Below are 17178 nucleotides of genomic sequence, written 5' to 3' on the forward strand. Positions count from 1 at the left end.
CCTAAACTTCTAGCCTTACTGCCTTTCCACCTGGTCTCCTGGACACACAATATATCAACCTTTCTCCTAATCATCATGTCAACCAATTCCCGAGATTTTCCTGTCATAGTCCCAACATTCAAAGTCCCCACATTCAGTTCTAGGCTCTCTGCTTTCCTCTTCTCTTTCTGCCGAAGAACCCGCTTTCCACTTCTTCTTCTTCGACTTCGACCCACAGTAGCTGAATTTCCACCGGCGCCCTGCAGGTTGACGGCGCCGGCAGCGGACGTTGTTAACCCGGGCCACGACCGATCCTGTATGGAATTCTTTGGGTGAACGCTCATATTTGTTTGGCAAAGTTTTAAGCCGGATGCCCTTCCTGACGCAACCCTCTGCATTTATCTGGGCTTTGGACCGGCCTACAGTTTGCACCGGCTTGTGCCCCCCATAGGGCTGCATTCTCCAAGTATCACTATAATGACCTAAAACAATGTATAAGCACTGTGACATTTGCAGTTTAAACCTGAACACTGTGCTTAAAAATAAGGAAAAATTCACCTAAATTTATGTTCGAAAACAAATAGTTCCGAGAGATTAACTGCAAATGAAATTGTACTTTAAAAGTTAAATACAACTGATTTTAATTCAGTGATTCTTTCGTGTACCATTAGAAGGAGCCCACGTACCACACTTTGAGAATAACTAATACGGGCTGACTACACACAAGTGAATATAATTCACAATTATATTTCTTATTTTAATGATTATTATCTTACTGCTAACAAAAACTCACCATCTCATGTTTAATTAAACTTTAAATGAGATGCCCATTTTGAACTTAACTACAGAAACAACTTTTCTACCATATTCTGATTTATTATGAACCTATACACATTTGTCATATCAACTCTTTCAAAAAATATATTAACATGAGATACATTGGGCTCTTTCTATTGTACTACTCTGTAAGTTTGTCACCAGAAAGCAGCTGTACATTATGTTGTGGCCGGTACGAGGGGTTCTTTGCCCCCTCCTCCTTCGCCGTGACTGGCCGTTATAGCTAATATTTCACATTCTTGTGTGTCAGACAATGAGGCCGCTCCCCCACCCCCTACACTTATCCGCTTCTGCTCTGCCCACGTGTCCATTAACGGAGTTTCTTCATGTCACATTCCCAGCTGCCACCCTGTTATTGTATTAGTCTATTCCAGGGCTGTTGGACCACAGGCTCGCGGGTGGTGAAAAGCCGACATAAAGTGTTCTAAAGTAAAGCCCCTAAATGCTTGTAACATATGACGTTAAACCTGATTCTCTGCTCCTCGGCCTGTTTGAGTTGGGCGTCCCTCGTCAGCACGGTCATGATGACGCCCCGCTCCTCCTCTGTCAGGAAGCTCAGGTCGATCATCCTTCCTCGTCGCCCTCCTCTCCCTCCTACAGTGGGGGACGGATTGGGAAACACCTGGAGAAGCATGGAGCGGCGTATTTGATTACACACGCTGCACAGCACATTATTACATGTAAATATACCACAAGCCTTTCCAACAACAGTTTTGACTGGGTCCCCAATTGTAAATGCTTGTAAAATGTTTTATTGGCTTTTTCATATATTTTTGTTGTATTAAAAACACACGATTCATATACAGTGGTGCCTTGAGGTACGAGTTCAATGTGTTCCGTGACTATGGTTGTAATGCAAAACACTTGTCTGAAATAATCTTACCCCCATTAAAATGAATGGAAATGCCATTAATCTGTTCCAAGTCACTGATGGTGTAGTGGTACACTCGCCTGACTTTGGTGCAGGCAGCGTGGGTTCAGTTCCCACTCAGTGACGGTGTGAATGTGAGTGCGAATGTTTGTCTGCGTCTATATGTGCCCTGCGACTGACTGGCGACCAGTTCAGGGTGTAGTCCGCCTTTCGCCCGAAGTCAGCTGGGATAGGCTCCAGTGCCCCGCGACCCTAACCAGGATAAGCGGTGTTGAAAATGGATGGATGGATTAATCTGTTCCAGTCTCCCAAAAAACAAATTAATATTTTAGTAATGTTTTTTGTTTTGTTTGTTTTTTTATACTGGAAATAGCGCGCTCTACGATTGTACTTTATAAAAACATACAGAAATGACAATTACATACAATGCAGAGAATTAAACTGTATAAGAGATACTGAAATGAAAAGGTTAGGGAACCTCTGCTTTAAGCCAAGCAATGGAAAACTTGTATGTACTTTTTCTTACATATTCCATTTCTATATAGTTTTTTTACATTTTATTTCAATTTGTACATTCTATTACATTTGTATCCATTTTATTTAAAATGTTACCTTTTACTCTATTTCCATATTGTTTATTTTATTCCTTCTAATCGTATTTTATTTAAATACACAGTCTATAAATTTTTAGATTTGTTTATTTTTTTTATATAAATTTTAAATTTGTTTTATTTGTTTTATTTCTTCCATATTTAATTACATTTAATTGATTGTATTTCTTCAGGTAATAAGGAAATTATATTTTTTATCATGTAAAATGTTGAGTCATTTATTTAGAGAAACTGATAATTTTGCAGTGATCACTTAATTTACTTGATTTCATCAGCAAACCCGGCAACTTAATGACACTGAATGACATTAAAATGTAATATGATTTGTCCATTTATTTTATGGCTTCCACTAACAAGCAATCTATGATATTATATTGTTAAAATGTAAGCATTTAACTATTTGAAGTAGCGTGAGGTAAAAACAAATAACAGTTAACAAGCAGAGCACACTTCCAATTCCACCAGAATGATGCAATTACAGAAAATAGCCAATGAGGAAGGACAAATGACGGCTTTGTAAAGAACTACCTGCCACTCAATGCATTTGTTGTTGTTTTTCTTACACTTTGGCTTAGAAGTGAGACAAACAGCAGATGAACTCCAAACACACCAAAAATAGCAACACTTGGACACACATTTGAACTGCCAATAAAAGTCTGACGGAATATTGTTTTTGTATTGTTCCCCCCCATGAACCATAAATGAGAAAAAATTGTAGCATTCTTCCCCCTAAAATATTACATTACAGTGTGTGGATCTACATTCTCACACAAAAGTCCCCCCCCCCACTTTTGTGTGTCTTTTTATTTCATTTATCCATGCCTGGTTGCAGGTGGAGAACTGTTGGGAGCTTTTTCAAATATTTGCACTAAGATGAATATTTTAATGTGGCATTTCAGCCAAGACAATGATGAGGTGTCATAAGATATTAAGATTAAAAAGTAAAATGTATTATTCATACTAAATTTTGACTGTATTTTTTATTTTAAAGTATTTAATACAAAATGTTTTATATAATAAAAGATAATTACATTAAACATATCAAATTTTGAACAGTGGTAGCACATCTGCCTCACAGTTCTGAGGATCAGGGTTCAAATCCGGTCTCGCCTGTTTGGAGTTTGCATGTTCTCCCCATGCCAGGTAATGCGGTTTCCTCACAGATTAAAAAAAAAACATGCATGTTACATTTATTGAAGACACCAAATTGTCTGTAGGTGTGAATGTGAGAGTGAATTGTTGCTTCTTTATATGTGCCCTGCGATTGGCTGGTGACCCGTTTAGCGTGTACCCCGCCTATCACCTGAAGTGGGATAGGCGCCAGCACAGCCATGACCCTCGTGAAGGTAAGTGACTTTCAAGGGAAAACTGATGGATGGATGGACATTTTGTAGTTTGCTTCTTTCCTGAAGAAATATAATTATTCATCCATTTTGTGAGCCGCTTCTCCTCACTAGGGTCGCGGGCGTGCTGGAGCCTATCCCAGCTATCATCGGGCAGGAGCCAGGGTACACCCTGAACTGGTTGCCAGCCAATCGCAGGGCACATACAAACAAACAACCATTCACACTCACATTCACACCTACGGGCAATTTAGAAATAGAATGAATTTAATTAAAAGAAAAAGGGAATATAAAAACATTTCATAATGTATATAAAATATTTTATGACTAATTATATTTAGGAAAGTAAAACATTCGGTAATATACTTCATACACTCACCAGACAATTAGGTGCAAAATGTAATGAGATCAAATATAAAAGCTGTTTTCTAAGAGATTAAAAGTTTAGAGAGAGAGAGAATGGCATGACATTTTCATCTAATTTTATAAAAATGGTGATTTAGTCAAGTAAAATATTTTGAAATAAAGTTTATATCTTCACCGTACATTCAATAAGGTACACCATGTAATATCCAATAGAATTGAGTCTGAAATGTTGCTATTACAAAGATAGTAATCCAAATGTTCTATATTTTTCATATTGTGAAATACAATTGTTCAAACATTTGTGCCACAATATTTTTTTAACCACTTTCATTCAACCACAACAATTATGTTTAGTCAAGTAAAATGTTCTGAAATAAACTACTATTCACTCACTTGACAATTAGGCACACAATGTGAGATTAGATCAAATTCATAAGCGGTGTCCTAAATTCTGCGTTTGATGAGAGACTAATGCTCACTTTTGTATAATGGGTAAATGTAACAATGTTACTTGTTCAGGTACTGTGTAGGAGTGCACTGCATCATACCGAGAGCTGTTTCTAACATTTTGATTAACAGCTGTGAGAGTACAAATAAACATTGAAGATGTCCCCTACCTTGGAGCTTTAGTTGGCCTCTTGTATGTGCAAAACGATTTACACCCAATCTGCTGGTCTTCTGCTGCTACTGCATGGATGAACTCAAATCTTCAGTGTGCAGTTGACAAGAGGGGCAGGACTCACTTGAGATGGGTTGGACCATGTGCAGCCACAGAGCACCTCCTCACATAATACATGAGTAGGGTTTACAGCTGGTGACGTCACTAGAAATTGCTCATTAAAAGGGCTTGAGATCAAATAGTGTACCTGTTGTAATAACACCCGGCGGCCTGAAGGTGTCGACAGTGTTTGCCAACAGGGCGTGCAAACTAGCCACACCTGTTCAGCAACCTTTACAGTTAGTGTCCTTCTCGTCTGCTCTGATGCTTAATTTAAACAAAACATTTTAAAAACACAGATAAATACAGCGTGATGTAAAGTATGGTGAGAGAAAGGCATTATGAGATATTCATCTGACCTACTTGTGAAATGCTTATTTCTTGTTGCTATGGCTGTAAAATGCTTGAACGCTGTTAAATCAGTTTGAACTTCAATTGATATCTTTTTTTTTTTAAATCAATAAGTTTACCAATTCATACTGTATAATTTATTATTAGCAAGAAAGTAGGTTTAGGGGAAATACAATTTTATCTCTAATCTTGGCAGAACACTTAAAAGTAAAAAGTAAAATAAAATTCAAAAAAACATTGCCAGTGACTCAATTTTGTTGATTCATTTTGGAAAAACAAATAAAATGCCTTGGCCAGATGTAGCATTGTTTTTGTTTTGGGAGGATAATTAATATATTTACAAATGAATAAATAGTTTGGACGAAAGGTTTGTAGTTTTAATTTTTGGCAGAAATATAAAGTTTAAAATTAAAAGATTAAAAAAAAACAAAAACCGAAAAACTAAGTGCAGCAAATAAAATTTTGTCAATTTTTATTGGTGGAAAATAGTTTTAAATTAAATGACCAAAAATAAAAATGTCATCACTAAATGTTTTAGCAGTGACTTAAATTTGAACATGTTTTGTAACGTCTCAAATGTGGAGGAAAATCAAATGGTCATAACAAAATGTTTTAGGAGTGACTCAAAGTTTGTGATATGTTGGAATAAAAGAAATGTGTACAACAAAAAATACAAACAATTCCTAAAGGTTTCAGGAATTAAACTTGGAATTCACATATTTTTAATTTCAAAAACAAACTCAGTCTAAAGTTTTCAGGGACTCGAATTTAGATACTTTATTAATCCCATTGGGGAAATTCTGGAGTATTAAAATATTACAAACAAAAAAAAAAAAAAAAAGAAAAATCATGGCCACAAGGTTTTCAATTGTTTTGGCACAAATAGAATTTTTTTTTTTAAACTGGTATGTATTGTAGTAATTTTTAGTTTAAGAATATTTTTATATAATTTCATTATATACTGAATAGCAATAACAATTTTCCATGTTTTCAAGCGAGAAAGAAGGAAAACATTTTCAAAATTCCAATCACGTATTAATTCCCCTCTGAGGCCTGCTAAACCAGCTTCTGAGCCAAATCCTGACCTTTTTGGTTGACATGACAATAATATATAAAAGCCATGAGACGCACAAATATAAAAATTGAAGCACAAAGTGTAATAAACACACCCAAAGGTTTTGGCATTTTTATGGAAAGGATTCAAAGTAAATAGAATGTGCCACTGGTGTGTTGAATGATACTGTTGAATTCTGAGGCGAGATAGTGGTCTGGGCAAATTTTAGCTCATCATTAACTGTTCTTTTTGTGACAGAGAAAAAGGGAGAGAAAGGGACTGTTGTGTTTTTGTGGAAGCTGCTCTTTATTTGAAAAGAAAAAACAATATTTGAGTGGTCGCCTGCTACAGGTTCTGAAAACAGAAGAGATCTGCAGAGGATAATCCTGAATCAGACTTAATGGGTAGAGTCAAATTGGATTTGAATCGTGTTCATATTTCATACATCTTTCACTTTTGCAATCAAAGAACAGTCACTTTTTTGTCTTAATTATATTTACACAGAGCGCCGATCAACAGTGCTCGTCCCTCCTCTTCCACCTCCGCCAACGCCGCCCGCTCACCGCCCTTCACTGGCAAGCATCCATCTCGATCTTCTATACAATTCATTTACATCAAACCTGCTTCTCGAGCACGTTTTGACGAGTAAGGCGCTGGGTGGGTGGCTGCGCATGCGGTGTGGAAAGATGTGTGCAACATGAAGACAACTCTTCACATTCAGAGTAAAGGCAGCGCGCTCTCTGAGTCGATGGCGTGCCAAGCTAGTAAAGCAAAATGGAGTCCGCTGTCGCCAGGATGGTGCGTGAAATGTTACTCAACTTGCAAACAAAAAAGAAAGACCCCTATATAGGCACAGAATGAACTATGGACTGTTTAGCGCAGGGGTGGGCCACCCTTTTTCCATCAAGACCTGCGAGGGCCGTACTAAACTTAAGAAAAATTATGATCAAACTTTTTTTTTTTTTTTTTTATAAATAATATGCCCATGTTTTTAGGAATTCAGGGTGGGCCGTATTGGTGGGCCTCTGCACTCTCAGCAGTGGCGGCTGTGATTTTTAAATTTTTTTGTTATTTTTCATCTAGCAATAGTAAAAAAAAAAAAAAAAAAAAAAAAGTTAATTTTTAGTGCTCTATCATTCGGCTTAAGTGTCATTTATATAATAGCTATTTGTCACTCTACCTCTTGATAGTATTAATGCTCAAGCTCACCCAGGCGTGCTCAATGCTCATTATTATGCGATGTTGATTTTACAATAAACCCCCGCTCGAGCTCCTTCGACCGCTAATCATAAATAAACAAACGACACACAGGGAATGTCTACTGTAAACACGGTAAAAAAGACAAACTTAAACGGGTGTAAACGTCATTAGCATCACTACGCCGTGACGGTTGATGGACTCAGTGGTGTTGAGGAAAAAAGGGAAGGTCGCCATCGCCAACCAATCCCCCTCCCCACTCGCTCAACACCCAACTGCAGTTTAAATTTTTGTCTTTTTTTTTTTTTAACCAAATACAGTTTCTCAGCAGCCAGAACTTTACAGATGACACTGTAAAATGGAGAGGGAATCCTCTTTGTTACCACGGTTACTGACAGCCATCATGGCTCTTGACATGACTGGTATTTTTAGAGGGGTGCCGAGTGTGTGTGTATGTGGTGGGGGTGTGTAAGGGGAAGGGCCGTGTGTGTGAATGTCTCTCCTGAGACCTGGACGAGTACAAAGCTTTTTGCTGCCAAGTGCTTCATCTTTCCGAGAGAGACGAGCTCTTCAAAGTTACATGAACTGCGTCTGCAAGGGAGAAAGACACAAGTTAGAAGAAAGGCTTTATTTAATGTGATCACATCATTTCAGTGGTACTGTTGGATAAGCCCCGCCCCACCATGAGGCCAACTCCACTCTGGAGCATACAGTGGACCCGAGCTATTCACTGGGGATAGGGACTGGGCCCAACTGCGAAAAGCACCCATTATAATTGCATTGAAAAGAAAAAACATATACAGTGCCATATAAAAAGTATTGACCCCCCTTCTCAAATTCTTACATTTTTGCACAGTTTCCCCATTTTAATGTTGAAGATCAAAAAAATGTACATAGACAAATATAACCCAAGTGAACTTAAAATGCTGTTTTTAAATGATTTCCTTCATTAAGGAAAAAATAAAATTATTCAGTTACCTGGTTCTGTGTGAAAAAGTAATTCCCCACCCCCCAAGTTATGAATTAATTGTGGCTAATCACAATTTTTGGTTAATTTTCACTGAACACACCCAAGCCTGATTACCTCAAGACCTGTTCAATCAAGAAATCACTACAACTGAATCTGTCTCGACAAAATCAAGTCGAATAAAAGATCTAGAAAAGCTGCAACAAAATGACACAATACCCAAAAATCCCCAGTTGAGAAACAAAGTTATTGACATTAGTCTGGAAAGGGTTACAAAAGCGATTCCTAAAGTTTAAGGATTCCAACGACCCATAGAGAGAGCATTATCCTCACATGGAGAAAACTTGGAACAGTGGTGAACCTTCCCAGGACAACTTCGAAAGAACTGCAGGCCTCCCTCCCTTGCCTCAGTTAAAGGTCAAACAAGAACAGTCCAGTTGCCTTTATTCAACCTTTGTGGATTACCGTGACCTAGATGAGTGAGAATCTACAGACATTATGTTAGATGTTAACAAAATTGTAAATGTAAAAAAAAAATAAAAAATAAAAAATATTTGTTTTAATTAATGTCTAACAACATCATAAAAGTTGTTTGTGACATTGTTGCATCATCTCCAGCCAAATGATTTGTTGGCTAGGTGTGAATATTATGGGGCTGGACCAGTTCTGTTCAAAACCGACATTTTGGGGGTGGGGGGGATCCAAGGATTGAAGACACTGATGTACCAACTATGCCACAAGGTGAAGCTATGCGATATTTGTGTTATCATCCACTTGCGTTTTGGAACAACACAATGCCTGGAGGCATATGACTGTGCATGAATCTATGTAAAGGCAGAATTGTCACTATACTAATTACGGGCTTATAACCATCCTAATGTGGTGAATGTAAATAGTATGCAAATTTAAACTTGTCAGTCATGAACTTTACCTTGTTTATTTATCATCCGAATTATATGAAATTACGGTAGTTGTTTGTAGTTTTTACTGGAACAATGAAGTTGGTCATCCATGGAATTTATTTCCCAATGAGTTTTTTGTGGACTGTATTTTCTCCAATGGTGGTTGTCCCTTTAATAGCCCCAATTAGATCGTGGGTGCGTTATAAACAAAAATGTCTCCCTTAGATATTGTAATCAATTATCTCAGTTCAGACAATTGTTCATACAGAGACATTAAATGAACTGCTTATCATGATAATGGAGACAGCGCCTTTAACAGTGATTAGTGTTTCGGGGGACTCTGCTCTAAAATATGTGCATCTATGTTTCTCTTTTGGGGAGCTTATCAGTGGTGCCCAGTCTACCAGGGTGGTTCTTGTTTCTCCCAAATTTCTCCATAATAGTCTTTTATGTTTTAAATGCCATGTGTTTGGATTTGCAGATAAAATCAATGTGTCGTAGGAATGGAACTCCGTTAGAATTCCAGTATTACATTTATTGGACAGGATTGTGCAAGTGTACCCAGTTTACAATTTGGAATGTGGTATTTTAATGTTTACAATACTTGAATGCTAGCATCTGTCCCTTGAGCAATAATGTACAAAGCTTGCTCAGTGAAAATACCTCATGGGCAGGGCTTAGAGAACAGTCAGCTGATTAAATTTCAAAAAAAAAAAAAGACATCAAATCAGTACATAGCAGTATGCGATGAGTGGCAGTACAAAAGGGGCAGCATGAGCCTCATTACAGTCAAAACAGTGAATCGAGCAAAACAAGATCAAGCAAAGACAAAAGCATGTGGAGTCTTTGTCAGATGAAGAGAAAAGCATGAAGATGATGGTGTGAGATAAGATAAGCAACCGCACACGGATGTTGAACACAGGCCACGTGTGGGATGAATCCGCCAGCATAAGGGGACATGCTGTACCTAAAAAGACGCTCTACAAGAAATCCTTGAGAGAGAGGTGTGCAAACGGGTCCTGTCCGGGGGCTCGGAGAGGACTCTGGCTGGAAGGACTAGAGGCCGCCGAGGGCTATTCACAGGAAGACACACACACAGGAAGTAGGAGGGCCAGAGGAGTGGTAAGAGAGTCAGCGCAGAGACGAGGGAAGAGGGGGATGAAATTAGTTTGGACATGTGCCGATGTTGAATCAAATGAGTTGGATAAAAGGAGGAAATTAAATAAGAGAAAAAGTAGATGATGGTCAGTTCGAGACGAGAGCAGAGTCTCGTTCAAACCGCCATCAGCAGTGTTTGCGCTAACTTGGGAACATGTCACAGCATGATGTTTACACACACCGACACCTCAGAGAAGGAGTGAGACGTGGCGCACCCACCTGAGTGCTGGACACTGAACCAAAAGGGTTGGGTGGCCTCATCACAGGCTGGCCATACATCATGGTGGGCGGATTCATCATGCCCATGGAGCCCATTTGTGGAGGCTGAACAGGAGACATGGAGGATTATTTCTCGAACATTGCCATCAAATTACTGGTACTAGAAAAGCTATTTACAGTGTTACTTTGGCTTAAAAGTGACCCCACTTACGGGTTTTTCGAGATACAATTTTTCGCGTAGCAAAAATTTGAGATACGAGCCATAACAAGCAGCTGCTCAGCAGATGGTGAACAATTCTTCAAAACTGAGACCAAGTACTTGTTTCAAGCTGTTTATTGCCAGTCTAAGGTGAAGTTTACTGACAAAGTGAACATAAAACAAATAGTGAATTTAAAACAACCACATCATTTTGCCTTATACGAATGTCCGCTAGCTTAATGCTAACAGACAATGTAAGATGCACTAACAAAACGAGCATCGTTACGTTGTTGTAACCCTTTAAGCCAGTGATTCCCAACCAGTGTGCCGTGAGAGCTCTTCTGGTGTGCTGCGCGAAGTTATCAAATTTCACTTAATTGGTCAAAATATTATTTATTTATAACAAATTATCTTTTTTCATCCATCTATGCCAACGGCATATAAAGAGAGAGAGAACAAATAAATGCTCTTCTATTAGATGGCAGAAAGTGTATAATTGACTTGTGTATCCACTTTGTGACATTTTTGTTTGTTGGTGCCGTGAGATTTTTCAAATGTAAAATATGTGCCTTGGCTCAATAAAGGTTGGGAATCACTGCTTTAAGCAACGGATATTTCAACACAAACATTCCAATAACGCCTGTAGCCAGACATAGCAATGCTCAGTCATATATTCTTTATCCTCTGTGAAATATCTCTAGAATTACTGCAGCTCACTGAGAATTTGTCAGTCTCTTTAAAGTACAGTATATCTATGCCTTATTATGCTGCCCCTGGCGGCCATGGCAGGCACAATGAATTAATCATATGCATAAACTGCTTAAATCTTTACATTCCATTTATGTTATTACTATACATTTTAATAATGTACAATACTGTAGAGTGCTATTTGTGTTATTAAAAAACATTACAACTATTTTTTGGGGTGGTTATTTTGGGGTCCAGAACAGCAATGACACTTCCATTAATTTCAAACAGGAAAGACGACTTGAGACGCGTTTTGAGTTACAACTTTGATCACGAAACAAACTGAACTCATAAGTCACCACTGTAACATGATTTTTACACACACTACTCACCATGCCATAGCCCATCATGCCCGTGGGTGTAGTGGCGGGGAAGGCCATGATGGACGGGGGCTGCGAGGACACAAAAGTCGTTAAAGCACAAGTATATTATCGCCATTTGTGGCTTCAATGTCTCAGGGGAGGCAACGTAGTGGCCTTGTGGTTAGCATGTCTGCCTCATAGTTCTGAGTAGTGATGCACCGAATTGTAGGCCACAGAAAATTTGACAGACATCGGCGAAACAGGATGCGCTTCCCTGGATTTGTCACAAACAAACTTAATTCAGTTTTAAATGTTTTTTTATTAAGGGAGAAAAAAAAATCCAAACCTACATGGCCCTGTGTGAAAAAGTGATTGCCCCCCCAGTTGAAACATAACTGTGGTTTATGATACCCCAGTTCAGTTTCTGTAGCCATACCCAGGCCTGATACTGCCACACCTGTTCTCAATCAAGAAATCACTTAAATATGACCTGCCTGACGAATCAAAGTAAAAGCCTCAATCCTCAAAAGCTACACATCATGCCGAGATCTAAAGACATTCAGTAACAAATGAGAAAAAGTAATTGAGAGCTATCAGTGTGAAAAAGGTTATAAAGCCATTTCTAAAGTTTTGGGACTACAGCAAACCACAGTGAGAGCCATAACCACAAATGGCGAAAACATAGAACAGTGTTGAACCTTCCCAGGAGTGGCCGGTCGACCAAAATTACCCCGAGAGCGCAGGGATGACTCATCCAAGATGTCACAAAAGACTCCACAACAACATCCAAAGAACTGCAGGCTTTCACTTGCCTCACTTAAGGTCAGTGTTCATGACTCCACCATAAGAGACTAGACAAAAATGGCCTGCATGGCAGAGTTCCAAGTTGAAAACCACTGCTGAGCAAAGAACATTAAGGCATCCCCATGCAAATTTCTATTTGCATGGGGACTCTCAAATTCCAAAAACATGCATGTTAGGTCCACTAAAGAGTCCATATTTGCCACAGGTGTGAATATGAATGGTTGTTTGGTTGGTGGTTGGTTCTAAATGTGCCCTGCAATTGACTCGACCAGTCCAAGGTGCACCATGCTTATTGCTCAAAGTAAGTTGGGATCTAATGAGGTAACACTTAAGGAAAATGGATGGATGTTTTAGGGATTTTTCTAGCAGTCTTTCAGTGGTTTTACTTGTTTTTAAGAGTTGCGTGGCAGGGCGAAGCAAATGCTCTGCCGGGTTGCATAAGGCGCACAGGCCCTAGGTTCCCCACCCCTGACGTGTTTGTAAATCACCATGGAGACGGGGTTCCAGGTCGTCGTCGGTGCAGCTTTGGGTTGCCAGTTGGTCCCGCCTGTCATCCTCTTCTCACCAGGCTGACTCCAGTGGATGTCACTGTGGATTAAGGCAGCTTGAGTTAAATGTTTCTAACGTGGCGCTGGTAGACTGCAACCGACCGTCCACAACCTACTTCTTCATGGTGCCGTTACCGATGCCGAGGTCTTGGGAGAATATAGAGCAGAAGTTAGGCATCTACTATACAACAATCACATTATGAATGACTAACATTCATAACTGCATACGTACTACCGACAAGGTTGGCGAGGGAGGAGTCAAGGTCATCCGACACCAGCTTCTCTGGCTGCTGATTGGACGGCAGGTTGGAGCCGGCGAGGGTCGGTTTCAGGATCCCTCCGGCAATATCTGATAAGACAAGATGATCAAATTTATAAATAAAAGCTTGTCTACTAAAGGCAATGCCTTCGTTTATATGCATGTAAGTTTGTTTTTAGAGTCACTACAATGTTTTGAGAACATTTGGTGTTCAGTTTTACTACAACGCAAGTTGAGGTCACTGTCTAAATTGCTATTCGCGCTGACGAACGAATAATGAATCAGAAAACAAATCCTTACTCCTTGTACTATTCTGAAATAAAGATGTAATTGTCCAGCAAACGAAAAATAATTTGATTATTTGAAAACTCACTTGCCCCTTGTTTTAGTCCTGGTCATGTTTTCTTTTTTTGGGGGGGGGGGGTCGCAGATTAGGTCACAAAGCGGGTGCATTTTCCCTCTGGAAAAAGCTGTTGCAAAAATGCTTTTTAGTTTAAAATGGCTAACTTCAACCGTGATCCCTCGCCACTTTGCCGTGGTCTGTTTTGCGCCTCCCTCAGCTCAGTAAAATTTGTAAATCAATGCTGGCTGGTTGGGAACATCTGCTGGATTCTACTAAGCAAGCTAGTTATCTTAGCTGCAGTTAGCGGTGCCTCTCGTCAATACTCTGCCACGATGTGTTGAATGAATCTTGCATAACTTTATCAAATTCATCTGCCGTGGTCGCAGTCTGCCATGAACATTCGTGCAGCTCCTCATCAGACACTTCCTTCTCGTCTCAGGGGAGACGGCACCATGATACACTACAGTGGCTGCTGTACATGCACAGTAAGTTAAAATGGTGGCCGAAGTAAATAAAGGACATGGCCAGATGACTGCTTCATTGCGGTTCCTGTCAGAATAAAATACGTGATTTAATTTGTTTCAATTTGAATGCGAAAATCCTGATGTGGGATTTGTTTTTGTGAGGCAGATGAGCTAACCACATTGTGCTGCCCTATTTGATATACAAAATTATGTAGCTTTTGTGTAACAATTTAATACTCCACCATATTAGCAACTCCTGCGTGATAGCTCACAATGTAGTATCAATTTATGGACACAAGATGGCGGCAAATGACCATAAAATGTCATGAGGACACAGTCACTTCATGACCAGTTCTTGGTTCACGCCTCAAGCCTTACAAAATTATGTGAAGTTGAGTTGGAACATGCGCTCCAGCCCATATTGACTGGAACGTACCACTGAAGCAGTGGAGTGAGTATGAGCTGGCATACTGACTTAAAAAGGGAGGAAAAGGAATGTCCCAGAATTTTTGTTGTTAGATGTTGTGTTGGTCTGTCCATATATTAGCGAGCGAGCTAATTTCTGCTTAAAGGAAACTCCTACAGGATGTGAGTAGTAATTGATTGTACCAAGTGCAATTTAGGTGGGGAACATCAACATATTTGGATTTGGACAAATTTAATGGGTTTTGTCACCCCTCCACAAAGTTTTGCAGAAATTGGTTGTGTATTTTTTTGTTGCCTAATCCAGCTACTAAATAAACACGTAGAAACAATTAAATGACGATTAAACTAAACAACATTTAAAATAAACACGCTACGGTGTCCATGAATAAAACAAATAAATTGCCGACATGTTACATCCTCACCATCAACATTGTGGCTGTTGCTGCCTGTAGCTTTGGCTCCAAACACAGACTCAAAGTCAACTTGGAGACCTCCTGCAGGTGGCTGGGCAGGGGGCTGAGGCGTTGAGTATCCTTAAAGAAGATGAAAAGAAGGCAGCTGCAGTTAAGACAAGGGATGCCTCTCAAACGGGACTCGGTTCTACAAGCAAGGGAAGTCGTCAGCGAACAGTGAAGCGAGAGTCACACGTACACACATACAGAGAGAGCCTTCAATACCTCTGAATAGACCTGCTACAGTAGAGGGCTCTGTGGGGAAAGGAGCCTGGTGTGGGAGGTGCTGAGCAATGGACACTGGGCCACAGAAGGAGTCTGAGACACCACAGGAAGCAGAAAGAAGAAGATCGAGAGGAAGAACCAGAACGAAAAAGTAAAAAGGCATTTCAGGACCAAGGTAAGCAAGGAAGTAGAAAAAAAGGCAGCTAATGTTAATGTTTTAAAAATCACAGAAGTGTGAAATATAGAATGTTATTGTAAATGGGAGGGAAGTAAGTGAGCGAACATTGAAATAAAATGCTTTAGGGGAATTGTATAGGATCCAATGTTTGCAGGACTCAGAGCCTTTGAAATACCTGAGATGGAGTGTTCTAGCCGCACTGTGCATTTGTTATTGGTTGAAATTGACGAGTTTGTGTCAATAAAGGGATTGTAATGATCTATGGAATCAAACATAGTATTGGTAAAAGAAAAACAACTTTAAAGCTCTACAGAAAAACAACCTAGAGCCAAGGGTCATCAAAACGCGGGTGGGGTCATTTTAAAGCAGGTGGGAATTCGGCCTTGACTAAAATCTTGATATAGGAGGAACAAGTTTTCACTGGAAAAGGCAGGATTTTAGTTTCATAGACATAAGAACAACACTGCTAACATTCAAACTACAGCAGTATGGAGGACAAGCAAGCTATGGTCATGCTTCTACACGTACATGAGCAAGAACAATGAGGAAAAACAAAATGAGTCATTACCACAGAACATTTCATGAGCAGATGTCCTAGTGGACAAGCTAACACCGTCTGAAGACACGACAGGTAAGTGAGAGGCATCGACAACGAGTTTTGAGAGGAAAGGGTTAAGGTTTGGCATGGAGTCGTCTCCAACTTCGGCGGAGGTGAAAGGATCTACAGGCAGGCAGAGAGAGAAAGACAGGACAAAATGAAACTGACCAAAAACGAATGGAGAGGAACTGTTGGACGTCAGAAGAAAAGAGCATGCACAGCAAGTCAAAAAAGACAGGTGGCGCTCAAGAGCAACAGTCTACCTGCCCACGCTGTCGCCACGGGGAGCCCTGAAGAGGCGGACTGCATGGGTGGCTGGAACGTCGACTGGAGATCAAACAGGTCGCTCTCCATTTTCACTGCACTGGAAACATAATAGAATGACGAAGAACACATTATGAGCACCCTATTGAGTTAATACAAGATAATGCAGCAAAGGAGCATTAGTAAAGAATGTGATGACTTTTAGTAATCAGTCATACAAGTCAAGAATGCATCTCCAAAGTTTGAGATTTTTCCTTTTCAATCCAATACATGGAGAAAACTTTCATTTGCGGTTCAATGGATAAAAAGGAAACCATCTGGTTTTAATTGACAGGGATGACAGCAAAATATGCAAAATACATCGCAGTGTGTATGCAAAGCAAAGCAAATTTATTTATATAGCACATTTCATACACAAGGTAACTCAATGTGCTTTAGATGATTAAAAACATTTAAAACCGAAAAAAACAAGTACAATTAAAACACCGTACAGTGCAAGAAATTTACCATAATTTCGTGTATAATGCGCATTCCCCCACCCCCCCAAAAAAAATGTGTCACGTCAATAGTGCACATTATACATAGGTATAGGAGAAAATGAAAAAGACTTTCACATTTTATAATCTAGGTTATGAAAAAGCTGTACACTTTCATTCCACTATGCCACTGACCCCTAGAAGTTATGAAAAAGTTGTACACTTTGATTCTAGTATGCCACCTAGAGGTTATGAAAAAGGTGTAGCCTACACTTCCAATATGACAGGGGTGCATATGACTGCATATATGTACAATTGTG

The 17178-nt window shown here is 39.5% G+C and overlaps 2 protein-coding genes across 18 annotated transcripts in view; both read right to left on the reverse strand.

Moving 5' to 3' along the window:
* Positions 1 to 5451, reverse strand: part of sytl2b (synaptotagmin-like 2b) — a 37040-nt gene extending 31589 nt beyond the window's left edge. For 2 of the 6 annotated variants that reach the window (XM_061781131.1, XM_061781128.1), the window contains exons 1-3: positions 4874 to 5449; positions 4625 to 4786; positions 1284 to 1438 (exon numbers count right to left, since the gene is read on the reverse strand). In XM_061781131.1, the coding sequence (XP_061637115.1) occupies positions 1284 to 1384 (101 nt within the window). In that variant the 5' untranslated portion in view covers positions 1385 to 1438; positions 4625 to 4786; positions 4874 to 5449. Of the gene's footprint in view, positions 1 to 1283; positions 1439 to 4624; positions 4787 to 4873 lie in introns of all 6 variants that reach the window. The other 4 variants (XM_061781130.1, XM_061781129.1, XM_061781127.1 and 1 more) reach the window with 2 other exon arrangements.
* Positions 5452 to 6248: 797 nt separating this feature from the next.
* Positions 6249 to 17178, reverse strand: part of picalmb (phosphatidylinositol binding clathrin assembly protein b) — a 35041-nt gene continuing 24111 nt past the window's right edge. For 3 of the 12 annotated variants that reach the window (XM_061781134.1, XM_061781132.1, XM_061781133.1), the window contains exons 12-23: positions 16382 to 16482; positions 16089 to 16241; positions 15696 to 15779; positions 15343 to 15435; positions 15088 to 15198; positions 13406 to 13522; positions 13290 to 13320; positions 13114 to 13213; positions 11852 to 11911; positions 10574 to 10678; positions 10164 to 10269; positions 6249 to 7918 (exon numbers count right to left, since the gene is read on the reverse strand). In XM_061781134.1, coding sequence (XP_061637118.1) covers positions 10177 to 10269; positions 10574 to 10678; positions 11852 to 11911; positions 13114 to 13213; positions 13290 to 13320; positions 13406 to 13522; positions 15088 to 15198; positions 15343 to 15435; positions 15696 to 15779; positions 16089 to 16241; positions 16382 to 16482 — 1048 coding nt within the window. In that variant the 3' untranslated portion in view covers positions 6249 to 7918; positions 10164 to 10176. Of the gene's footprint in view, positions 7919 to 10163; positions 10270 to 10573; positions 10679 to 11851; positions 11912 to 13113; positions 13214 to 13285; positions 13321 to 13405; positions 13523 to 15087; positions 15199 to 15342; positions 15436 to 15695; positions 15780 to 16088; positions 16242 to 16381; positions 16483 to 17178 lie in introns of those variants that run through there. The other 9 variants (XM_061781138.1, XM_061781139.1, XM_061781140.1 and 6 more) reach the window with 6 other exon arrangements.

The sequence above is a fragment of the Phyllopteryx taeniolatus genome, chromosome 8, assembly GCF_024500385.1.
Source record: "Phyllopteryx taeniolatus isolate TA_2022b chromosome 8, UOR_Ptae_1.2, whole genome shotgun sequence".
In the NCBI taxonomy this organism is placed as follows: Eukaryota; Metazoa; Chordata; class Actinopteri; order Syngnathiformes; family Syngnathidae; genus Phyllopteryx; species Phyllopteryx taeniolatus.